This window comes from Sinohyriopsis cumingii, chromosome 2 (genome assembly GCF_028554795.1).
Source record: "Sinohyriopsis cumingii isolate HCF-2022 chromosome 2, ASM2855479v2, whole genome shotgun sequence".
Lineage (NCBI taxonomy): Eukaryota > Metazoa > Mollusca > Bivalvia > Unionida > Unionidae > Sinohyriopsis > Sinohyriopsis cumingii.
Genome location: NC_142962.1, coordinates 62680375 through 62692763, shown reverse-complemented (window position 1 = coordinate 62692763; position 12389 = coordinate 62680375). Strand labels below are relative to the sequence as shown.

At 36.8% G+C, this 12389-nt stretch overlaps 1 protein-coding gene across 1 annotated transcript in view; it reads right to left on the bottom strand.

The window, feature by feature from the left end:
* Nucleotides 1-12389, bottom strand: part of LOC149805036 (calmodulin-lysine N-methyltransferase-like) — a 46374-nt gene that overhangs the window by 20225 nt on the left and 13760 nt on the right. The window contains exons 5-6 of the mRNA XM_089946769.1: nt 10836-10890; nt 7115-7178 (exon numbers count right to left, since the gene is read on the bottom strand). Of these exons, the coding sequence (XP_089802895.1) occupies nt 7115-7178; nt 10836-10890 (119 nt within the window). The remainder of the gene's footprint in view (nt 1-7114; nt 7179-10835; nt 10891-12389) is intronic.

The following is a 12389-nucleotide window of genomic DNA, read 5'->3' as shown; positions in this document are numbered from 1 at the left end:
GTCAATTTTACATATTTTAATATAGCATGATACAAATTATTTCCAAAAATGAAAGCATAATTAATATGCACATACACAATCTCCTGCACATAATCAAACTCATTAAAAATTGTGATGATATAAGCCTATTTTGTAAATTTTTTTTTACCTAACTTAGATAAGAAATATAGTTTCTTGCTTCAGACAGGTAAGAAGCTCTTCCATAGGTCTTATTAATATATATTACTAACTACAGAACCAGTCTAAGACAATAAAAAATACAAGCTTTTTTTCCAATTTGGAAAAATATGATTAATGTTCAGTCTAAAAAATGGCATAAAACTCAGCCAATCATTATTCATACATCTCACATATTACTGAACCAGTCAAAGATAATGAAGATTCAAGCTTTGAACTATACTGGAACAAGATCTGATTGACAATCAGTCTCCAAAGTGGTAAAACACTCAGTGAATCATATACTCGATTTAGCTCATCTTACATCTCAACTGAATCCTCCACAAATAATTCTGACTTTATAGTATATATTTTCCTTATGGTGAAAAGTGAAACAGAAAAATAAACAGATGGACAGGCATGTGGGCAATGTGTGTGTGTGTGATTTGGATTTTTAATGTAGCTTTACCAATTTTTCAGTCATACTGCTACGATGTCTGGAGTGTGGCAATTCATAGTGATGTCTAGCACTGGGGCATCATGCCGCAGACATGTAGCATGATGTCCCACCCAGCCAAATTATCCTGACACCAGGCCTACCAGTCCTAACACTAACATCTTAATGCTGAGTGCCTAGTGAGGCAGCTGTTAGTACCAATTTTTAAAGTCTTTGGTATGACTCGGCGAGGTTCGAACCCACGACCTCACACTTCTGAAGTGGACACTCTAATCACTAGGCTACTAGAGCGGTCAGAAAACAATGTAGGATATCACAATGTACTTAATGTTTTCATTGCACAGAATGAAAGCAATGAAAATAAAAGTCCACTCAGCCTACAAGCATAGATGAGGATGCCATAGCATTGAACATCAATACCTAACAGCTTGTTTTTGTATGCTGATTGTTTGTGTTAAGGTTCATGACATTACAAAATATTAAGGCATTCCAGACTGCTCAGATCCAGCAGTTGCTAATACTACAGAATCACTAAAATAAGATGCACTACTGAGAAACCAATTTTTCCCCCAGTAAAATGGTATTTCAATAATAATTACCTGATCATAATACCTTCAGAAAACTACTATTACCTCGCAAAACCAGCCCTCCAAGGCTATAACTTTTTAGCTATAAAGCTAAAAGCTATCTGCCCACCTAGGTGGCAGTTAGAGTGATCTTCCCTTGTTTTAGAAATTGGAACCATAATCTAGTGAATATTTCATGCTCTATATATGGATGCAACTGTGGGGAGGCTCGGAGAGTGTATTACTGAAAAACACATTTTACTAGAAGAAGAAAAAGTTGATTTCTTGCCAAATGGTCTAAAGTGCTCACTGTCACAAATCACTGCCATCTCACCTCTGTGTGGGTTTCGAGTCTCAGGCTTGGCCAATGTGGGTATGTAAGAAAGCTTCCCAGTACCTTCTTTCCAGGGTTTTCCCAGGCCCTACCTTCACGTTATACTGGCTGGCATGTAGAGCCTATCTTGTGCTGGAAAATGACATTAAACCCCAAAGATCTTCAAATAATTTACCCAATCATAATACTTTACTGTCACAAATCACTGCCTGATACACCCTGACTCAACACCTCAGTCTTAAGTACTACAAGCACTGGGTCCTCTGGATAACCTTGAGATCAAGCGTCCAAAGTAGACAGGAATTTCATTATAAAAGTCTGATTCCCCATGAACAAGACTGTTCTGGCAATGAAAGCAGTGGTACTTACCCATCCTGTTGGAACTGCACGTAGTTTGAGTCCACTGATAGAGCATGTATTTCACTGATTCTGCCTGCCTGCTATTTGCTAATGCAGTGTAGAAGTAGGTTTTACATGAGAGGTGAACCAATGAATCTTTTGAGAGCAGTTCAAAAGGTGTATTGTTCAGCAGGTTAGTTGTTGTTGTTGGGTTTTACGCCATTTTTCAGCACAAGATAGGCTATACATGGCGGCCAGTATAAATGGTGGAGGAAGAACCCAGGAAAGAACCACCGACCCACAAGAAGCTACTGGCAAGCCTTCACACATACTCACATTGGATAAATCCAAGACTCAAACCCATGCAGACAGAGGTGAGATGGCAGTGATACATAGCGGTGAGTGCTTTAGACTACTTGGCCACTCATGACCCCTCAGCAGGTTAGTTGTATTTCACTGATTCTACCAGCTATTTGCTAATGCAGCGTGGAAGTAGCTCTTATATGACAGGTGAACCAATGAAGCTTCTGAGAGTAGTTCAAATGGTGTCTTGTTCAGCAGGTTAGTACCTATGATAGATTCCACTTTGGGCAAATTGCCAAATCTTTGGATGTGTTTATTCAAAGCTGGACTGAAGATCAGATAGGTCTTTGTTTTGTCCAATATCCTCTCTTCCATGATGATGCAGGTGACTGGCGCCAACTTTCTCCTCAAAGAGTCATACTAGGAAGTTAGCTATATGAGGTAATAATTCCTGCAGTGGTATAATGTATTGTTGGGCACTCCTTTCTGTGAAGATTTTCCATTTGCCTTCATGTGCTTTTAAAGTGGAGGTCCAGGTCACTTGAGTGATTTGTCCACCACTGGTTATGAGAACTGCATGTTCCTGAGATGATGAACTGGACATGCAGGTTCAGCACCTCTGGGATGGAATGCTTATTCCTGAAGGAAACACTCTGTTTACATGAGTGCTGAACTCCGTACTAAGAAGAACAAAAAGTTGAGGTGGTATGAGTTTGGGGATTTGTTCTTGTTGACAAGGAAAACAAGAGATATCATGTCTTGGTCCAAGATGTCACTTACCAAATGTTTTTGTAAAATGTAGTTCAGATAGTTATGTTGCAGCCATGGAGGTAGCCTAAACATGGGCCATTTTCCTGGTTGATTGACTAACTAAAACCCCTGGTACATGCTGAGTGCAACTGCGAGTACATTGAACAGGTAAATACAGTCTCTGGAGGCAAATCACAGCAACTTCCTGGAAGCTTTGTGAATGTTGGCTTGAAGATATTCATCTTGCAAGTCCACAGTGATTGTGCAGTTGTACTCCTGGAAGGCATTTGCGACTGTCATGAGGTGTCCAACCTGATCCAAAAGGGCTAAATGAATTGATTCAGTGCACTTTTAGTCTTAGGTCAATAATAGGGTGAAGAGTCTTGCATAGCTGAGGGAATACTGAACAAAGGTGGAGGTGTGCTGAAACCACTTGTTGGGTCCACAGGTTGTTGTGGCATATCTTGTCCCATTTAGCAATGAAGAATCTTAACATTTTTCCCTACCAGGATCTGTTATAAGCATGGCAAGAAGATGTCATTTTTTGAGATAGGGATAGTGCAAGGAAATGCTGCCAAAATGACTTCCCTCTCTCTGTCTTTTGTCCACTTTTGAACTGTGGTTTTGGCAGTTTTAGATTTTTTAAAGACTGCTTTATATATAGTTGCTTGAGTCATAAGTATATCAATGTGATCTTTTTGTTGACTGAACTGTAACTCAGACTGTGAGGGAGGGAAATAGGTCTCCTTGCTGGCTTGTTTGTAGATTTTTGTCAACCTGACCATTAAAGAAGAGATTAAATGATAAAGTTGCAAGAATGGCTTGGGCTATTACTGGTCTTAAAAAACGTGGAAGTAGAGAACACTGAATCTCATTCCACAAGATAAATTATTGGCCAGAGTATATTGGGGAGCTCTGTTTAAGATGCAGGCCATTCTTAAAAACAGACTCCCCTGCAGGTCCTGTGGGATTCAGGGTGGAAGAAGATATGGCGTATTCTGCCTGTTGAAAGATTGCCACAGATACTGCATCCAACTAGAGCCCAAAGCCTCTTCCAATCCATATATACGGAGGATGACTTGTCATCCCCAAAGCTGTGACATCTCAGTCGACTGCAACAGTATCCAGATGGAAAACTGGTGCATGGGGCTTTTAGAACCGCCTACTTAGATTCGAGGGAAGGTGTCTTTATGAGAAAGAGTTGGCCAATGTTTGGGTCTTGTAACTTATGATAAAAGCAGCCCAGATTGTCAGAAACTCTGCCAGACTGTGAAAGAAATTTGAAAGTAGATTCTTCCTTTTTTGTCAATAATCACTTGATGCCAGAAATTTTTACTAGGCAGTTTTTGCAGGCTGAGTGAGTATGAGAGAACTCCAGTGGCAGTATGTATGTGCATGTGTGTGTGATTTGGATTTTTAATGTAGCTTTAACAATTTTTCAGTCATATCGTTACAATGCCTGCAGTGCCACAGTTTAATAGTGATGCATAAGCACTGGGGCATCATGTCACAGACATGTAGCATCATGTCCCACCCAGTCACATTATTCTGACATCAGGTCAACCAGGCCTAACCTCTTACTGGTATGATATGCAAGAAGGTAACTATCTTGCTCCCAGGAAACTGATGTGGTGTCAAACCCTAGCATGCAAACTGATGATGTTATTGTCTCTCAAATTGTGTTTCTGTGCCTTACTCTTCAGTACCCCCTGTATGGACACCCTTTCACTTCTGTCCATAACATGCAAGTCTGACATGTATTCATAGATTGATGATCAGAAAAAGACACACATATAGTGTGGTTGACAGTCTGGTCTTGTCCATATCTAAATCTGAAATATGAACTTCAGAGTACATGGAGAGCCTCAGGCCAAGACAATTAACTGTAAATAGGCATGTGTGGCCACCCATACAGGTACAGTATTGGAGCACCACAGTTAATACATAAGAAGTGGTTGTTCCTATACCAGTAAAATCACAGAAGTCTCAGTTGCAGTAACTATGAAGTGGACACTATGACAAAACTATGCATAGAAAACTCACCTGTATGTATCTGATCATGGCAGAAACAATGCAGCAAGATAACTAGTTTTCTATAGTACATACTGTATACATGCATAAAAATGCACTGAAGCATCATTATTGATACTTACAAAGTGGATACTTTAATATCCATTTCAAGACAAGCAAGTTTTCTACACAAGTCTAATCTTAGCTGATGCAGGTAGAATCAGTAAAGCATCATGTATATAACTATGAAGTGGCTGCAAAGACTAGACTAATATACAAAACTTACCTGTATGTATCTGACCATATCAGAAATTTAAATACAAATGTGGAAATGGGTGGAGACGCAACTGCAACCCATGCAAGTATGTACCAAAGGTGCCAAAGTGTGTGATGAAAATGTGATGACCTGAAAAGCCAGACGCTTTGTTATCATAGAAAGATAGAATAGAGAAGTTGGAAATGTACAGATGGAGTACACTTCCCTTTGAAGACAACACTCCTCCAACTTGCCTTAATGTAGAAAACTTCCAAAATGCTGGAATGTGGATTGCGAGGTCTCTCTGCTTGTTTAGGGTGTTCTACTTGACATGAGTGGAAGTAGTAACTGCAGTATTCTTGTACTCTGGCACCAATTCCTGAATCAAGGGGAGATAATTCTCACTGCCACCTAGGTGGGCCAATAACATTTAGCTAAATATTTTAGCCTGGCAGTGCTGGATTTGCAACAAATAAGTAGTTTTCCTAGGGTAATATGATTGGGCAATGCAATGAAGAAGAAAAACTCCACAGCTATGTTTTTCAAGTAAAATGACATGAAGATGTCATGATTTCCTATTATTTTGCATAGTAACAACTATATAAATGAAAAATTACGCTTTGTTAACTAAGTCAGTTCTTGTCTTCACATACCTTGCACAGCCTTATTATTTCACCAGATAACAGTCTCCCAACCTCATCCTCTTACAGCTGATATACTTGGTTAACATCTAAGTATTGTGTCTTACTTTAACCATTCTATAGCATTGGAATCTTCAATAACTTAGCAATCTGGAATATAACTTTTGTAATATCACTCAACTTAGTACTAATATTAACCATACAAAACAAAAGGTCAAAAGTTATCTACCTAAAAGCAATAATAAAAATCAGAAACATTTGCTAATTTCATTTATCAGTAACTGGAGAATGGAATCTGACTGAAACCACTGTGTATGGTATTTACCTGTAACATTCAGCTAAATGCAAAGAGGCCAACCTTATCTGTCACATAATGTGCCATCAGACCAGGGTCTACACAGTGTCCCTGAAATCATCAGTATGATGAACAACACAGACCCTAACACACTGATGCACTGATAATCCATGATACAATGGTTTTAAACAATTCTTCAACAGTTCATACTTGATCTAACTACAATCTCAAGAAGCAATGAATTAATTTTATGTTGAATAAAAGTTTGAGTCTTGACATGTATTCATTGAGATTGGATAGGTGGGGACAATAATACAGAAAGCTAGTGAAATCAGGATATCTGAAAATATGCCCAGATATTTAGAATCATTATTGCAAATATTTAAATAATATATATTAAAAAATGTTTGTGTATCTATAGCTTTTAGTTTAAATTAAGTTTTTAAGATAATATACCTTATGTTTGTAGATTAAGGTATCATAACAGTAAAGAGTAATATCAGACTGTCCAGTGCACAAAATAGGTGGAATTAAGAGTGAAGACTAATGGATTAGATCAGAATCAGCCAATTTGACTAAAATCAAGATATACTTTTATTGATCAGATGGGCACCAATGTGTTACCAATTTCTGCTGACCACCTGATTCACCAAATTAATAATGTTCATATTTCTATAATAAAAAAAATGTAATTCAGAATATATTGTTCAAAATGATATATCTCCTAGCACACTGTTTTTTTTTCATTATAGGTTACTAAGCATAAGTCAACTGTGAAATTCAAAGGTCACTAGAACATGAACTTCTCTCTGGAGCCTGTCAGATTTCTATTACCTTGGAGATCTCAAACTGGGTCAACAGCTTACTTTCTTTACTTATATATAATAACAGATCTATGTCAGTTTCCCAACTTGGTGCATGATAAACAGTAAATTATAAATAAAAACAGAAAAGGGCACACATGGGTTTGCAAAAAACCTAATCACTCTAAGCCACGTAGGACTTACTGCTGACAGACTCTTCATTTCCATCACTGAGTTCAACATATGACACATCTGTTGCTACTGAAAGCTGAAGAACACAATATATTTACAGATACTGACACATATGATGCAAAACCATTAATTTGTTATTAAACTTACCTGGCCTTGACTTCTGACCTTTAGACTCCAGAATCTATTGGCTTCTTTCTTACCCAAGTTTAAGCCATTAAAAAGTATCCAAGGTATTGCTCAAAAACAAAGGTCATTGTGCACAATCCATTTTTTGTCGAGTCACAATGACCCTGACCTTTGATGCTTTCACCACAAAAATCAACAACCCTATTCCTTATCATGAGTGCAAGCCCTCTGCAAACTTTGGTAATGGTACATGGTCATTAACTAAAGTTATCATGCAAACATAATTTTTCTTCTCAGTCACAGTAACCTTTACCTTTGACCTTTTGTCCTCAAGATCACTAGGCTTCTTTTATGCACAAAGTTTAAACCATCCATAAACTTCAATGAAGGTTCATGATTGAAAACTGAAATTTGTGCGCAGAAAACGTTATTATTTTTCAGCCAAATTGACCTTGACCTATTGATCCCAAAACTTTTAAGTGCCTTTGTCTGATATGTTAATCATCCAGAAATGTTGGTCATAGTCATTGGCACAGGTCTCAAGTCATTTTGTGGAGACCATTTTCCTTTTCTGAGTCCCTCTGAACTTAACCTTGGACCTTTCAACTCCAAAGTTAACAGGCATCTACCCTGTCGCAAATGCAAGTCATTTACATAATTTACTCAAGGCATATGTTACACAAGTTAAAGGTTCTGTAGAAAAAAGTTTTACTTCTTTCAGCTTTTGTGATCTTAACCTTTGACATTTTGATTTGAGTTTAAAATTTTGTGCTCACTGCATTTAATGCAGGTCATGACAAAGTTGGTGATAAAGAATTCATGCTGAAACAATTTTTCTTCTTAGGATCACTGACGCTGACTTTTTACCTTCTGACCTAATATCAACAGCTGTCTTTTTTGCTTCAAATACAAGACATTTACAAAGTTTCATCAAAGTTAGAGTGTATAAGTCAAGTCATTATGTTCAACAAGTTCACTGCATACAACCTATATTTGCAACAAGCTAGCTGCTCACTGAGATACTGACCTTAATATTTATAATACTAAAATTTAACTGAGGAGCATAATTTTGGAGAGTTTGTACTCAAGATGATAAATTTTATGAAAGTGGGACCAGATATGACTCATAAACTATTTCAAGACACATGCTATTTAATAAACAATGTTAGATATAAACTTGGTTTATCACAACATTATGTTATAACATAGTTTGTTACTTGACAAGCAATTTTGGCAAAGCTTTGAACAATTTTTGTTGATGTAACGTGGTCACTGTGGCTAGACACAAATTTCCACCAATGGAAATTAATGGTAGATATTCAATACTCAGCAGTAGATATTCATACATGCCAACTCCTGGCGAGGAAAAAGTGTAATCCAAGTGGACAAAAAGAGTAATCCGAACAGAAAAAGAGTAATCCATATATAACATGATAAAAATTCAATGAGCATATGTACAAAATGATTTATTTATCCATCTGGACTTTTAACATCAATTACTGTTTAAAGATTTTGTATATAACACTTTGAGCTTTAAACAGCAACAGACTCTCATACTGCATTTCAAAACACTTTGTACCAACTGAGACTAGAATGTTTCGCACACCAGTAGAGCACTAAGTGATGGGTTACAAAGCCTGGATCCTAATTCAGTTTTGTTTTTGTTTACAATACTGAACAATCTCTCACAGTCAACATTAGAATGGTAAAGAACCAATATTCCTTTCATAACCTGACAAAGAAGAGAAAATTTATATCTTCCAGTTTTTGGATCTTTTAGCTGGGAAATAAAATGGAAAAAATGAACTATGTCTGCATGAAGTACATTGTCAGGTAGAGTGCCAACTTGATAATTCAGGAGTTTATCTAATTTATCAGCAGCCTTTCCTGCAGCATGGTGCATCATATGACAGGGACAACCTGATATGTACAATGATGGAGACATTTTTCAAAATACAGAATGCAACTCCTTATGAATTCCAGTCATCACCGATGCAGTATCAGCTGAAAACCCCATTCAGTTCTGCCAACTTATGTTTATTGAAAGCATTATCAAGCAAATAAAAAATGTTTTCTCTAGTGGAATCTACTGTTAACTCTGGTAATGAAAGAAGAGCACTCTGACTTTGCCCTTTTTATTGAGAAGTCTCTTACACAGACTGGGTAAAACGTTTTGTCATAATCACTAATCCTGTTTGTTGCAATACTAAACGGCACAATTTTCATGGCTTCTGCAATTTTAAGTGAAGTATCTTCTGCTAAACACCTAACAATATTAGATGATTTTGGTTTTGCACATGCATATTTTCTGCAATTTTGGAATCAGGAAACATTCGTTTGAACAAAGGACCAATGTAGTCTTCTACTGCTAGGGGTAGTCTGTGTTCTATTAAGAACTCAGTAGATAACGCCTCTGCATTTATAAAATTTGTGTCCACAATTTAGTTCTGCTGTAAAAACAGACGTTACCTTAGTACTGGAGTTAGCTAACTCAAGGGTTCTTTGTTTTACCACCATGACCAATATTAAAAAACTAATTCTATAAACAGAATATAATACTGTAAGAAAAGTGCATGCAAGTCTACGGACAAGCTTAATCTTATGTCATAGTTATATAGAAGCCGTCTTTTCTAGAATACAGTTTTGTTTTTAGGGGGATTTACTGAAAACGTGTAATCCAAATACATTTATGTGTAAGGTGTAATTTAGTGAAAAAAAATGTAATAATTACGCCAAAAGCACAATGGTTGGCATGTATGAATATCAGATACTTAGTGGCAGATATTCTAAACATCATGTACGTACTGAAATAAGTATCTATCAAAATAAAATATTAAAAGTTGGTTATTCTATACAACGTTTATAAAACTCACCTCAGCCCACCTGCATCCCTTATCAATAACTCGCCAGTGTTGAAAATGTTGGTCATAAAAGCCCTGTTAAACTAGTGTACTGTATTCAGTATAACACATGCCTTAATAAGTTCACTTTCTTCCTCTTTTTCATAACTCACATAAAAGTTATACATTTCTGAGAGTATATCTTTCATGTGTTTTATGAATCACTATATTAGGTTACAGAAATAATCTCCAAAGTGGACATCTTTATTGTATGGGAGTTAACTCTTCTAGTACATACACACTGTTTATGACGTCACTAGGTTGCACTTATGAGCTTTAAGCCATCAAATTTACCCAAATCATGATTTTCTAAGTTCACTGTTCTGGTATTATCTCAGTATCCTTTACCAAAGATTCAAATTCAAAACTTTGCCAGTGACATTCAATTGAAAAATCAATGATAGATTAAAAATATAATTTCAAATACTGGGTATAAAGACATAGAAAAGCATTAGCAGACATCAACAGGCAATGCTGCATATATAACCCCATAAATACAATTTATTGTAGTTCTATTATTATACAAACTCTAACTATCATGCTTTGATTACCCATATCTATCAAAGTCAATGGTGATATGACTTGCTATATTTAAACATCTAAATTAAAGTAAAACATCAGAATATTCTAGTTCTATTACTAAATACATTACTCTCTACACATGTCAAATGTTAGGTCTGAGAATTCGACACAAATTTGCCACTTACTGCCACTCCAGCAAGGCATGTCATTCCTCCACCAAGCTCACATACTGTTTTCCCACTGAAATGAATAGAGATAAAGATATAGATCTGAATTATAATGCAGTTTATTATTAGAATGAAACATTTAGGATTAAGAAACCGTTTCATAACAAAAGACAAGACCCCCCAAAATTATATGCAGCTAAAAATGAAGATAAAATTTGCTTTATGATTGCTATCGAGCCACACTGTCAATACAAGCACCACCGAAAAAATGTTTTTTGATAAAGCATGTCCTAAGAAAGACTCCAATGACATTTGACCAAATCTGGCTCAACTGTTCCAGAGAAGCTGAAAACTGATTTTCCACTTGGTTGCTAAGGAGCTAACTGGTTGCTTGGGGAGCTACTATTGGCAAAATTTAGATAATATGCCATACAAAATACTCCTACAAATGTCTGATCAAAGCTAGCTCAGGAGAAACTGAAAACTGATATACAATCCTGGTTGCCGAAGAAGCCACATCACTGCTTGGAGAGTCTCTCTGAGGGAATTTTGTTAAAGCATGTCTTCAGAAACATTCCTAACAAGCTTGTGCATAATTTGCTCAATTGTTCTCAAGATGCTGAAAACAGGTTTCCCGTGTGGTTGCTATGAAATCCACACCGCTGTTTGGGGTGTAATCCCCAACACAATTTGAGAGCATCTCCTAAGAAATATCCTTCACAAGTTTGTCATGTATCAGCTAGTTATACACACACACCTTTAAACTGCAGAGGGAAAGAAGCGTATAGTTGCTACAGTATCTATTAATTCTGATTTCATTTTCTTTCTTCAACTCAAACATACAACCAGCACTCTCCCCTGGATCTTTTCCTCGAAAAGGTAATGATTCATAACTTGGAAATTGTTCATAGTCCAAACCTTACAGTACCAACATTTACTTGGCATTATAATGGGTAGTTAACCTATGCAGTCAGGATGGATTGCTGGGTCTGTCCTTACCTCCCAAGGTCTCTACCCTTTAAATGATAATTTGGAAACCACTGAGATACCCAACTCAAACGAGCTGTGATGGCTCTGTGGTTAAGGCATTGGTCTGACAACCAAGAAGTTGTGGGTTCAACTCGTGCTCATGAAGTTAAGGATTCAAAACTGACTGATCAGCTTTATTATCATAAATCGATTTTGCTCAGAATCACTCGTCTGAGATCTTGAAGGTAGGAGATTACATAGCAACTGTGACCCAAATCTCTTCAGAAATATAACTCTACAGAGTGTTCACTACCTCAGCCAATCAAATGCACGACCACCTCAATAACATGAGGATGTCACTCATAAATGAAATAATCTGAGATATCAATGATTCAAACTTAAACACCAGTTTTTGATCAAAATATGATCAGAAATGTGGCCTCAAGAATGTTCACAATCGCAGTTAAGCAGCTGCAAGATCATCTTGTTAATATGCATAGACATTTCTTGTAATTTAAGTGATCTGAGATCTTGATGACATAAGCTTGGATACCTGAAGCTGATCTTCTTCAATGAAGTGTCCAGGACATGTGTTTTCAGAAA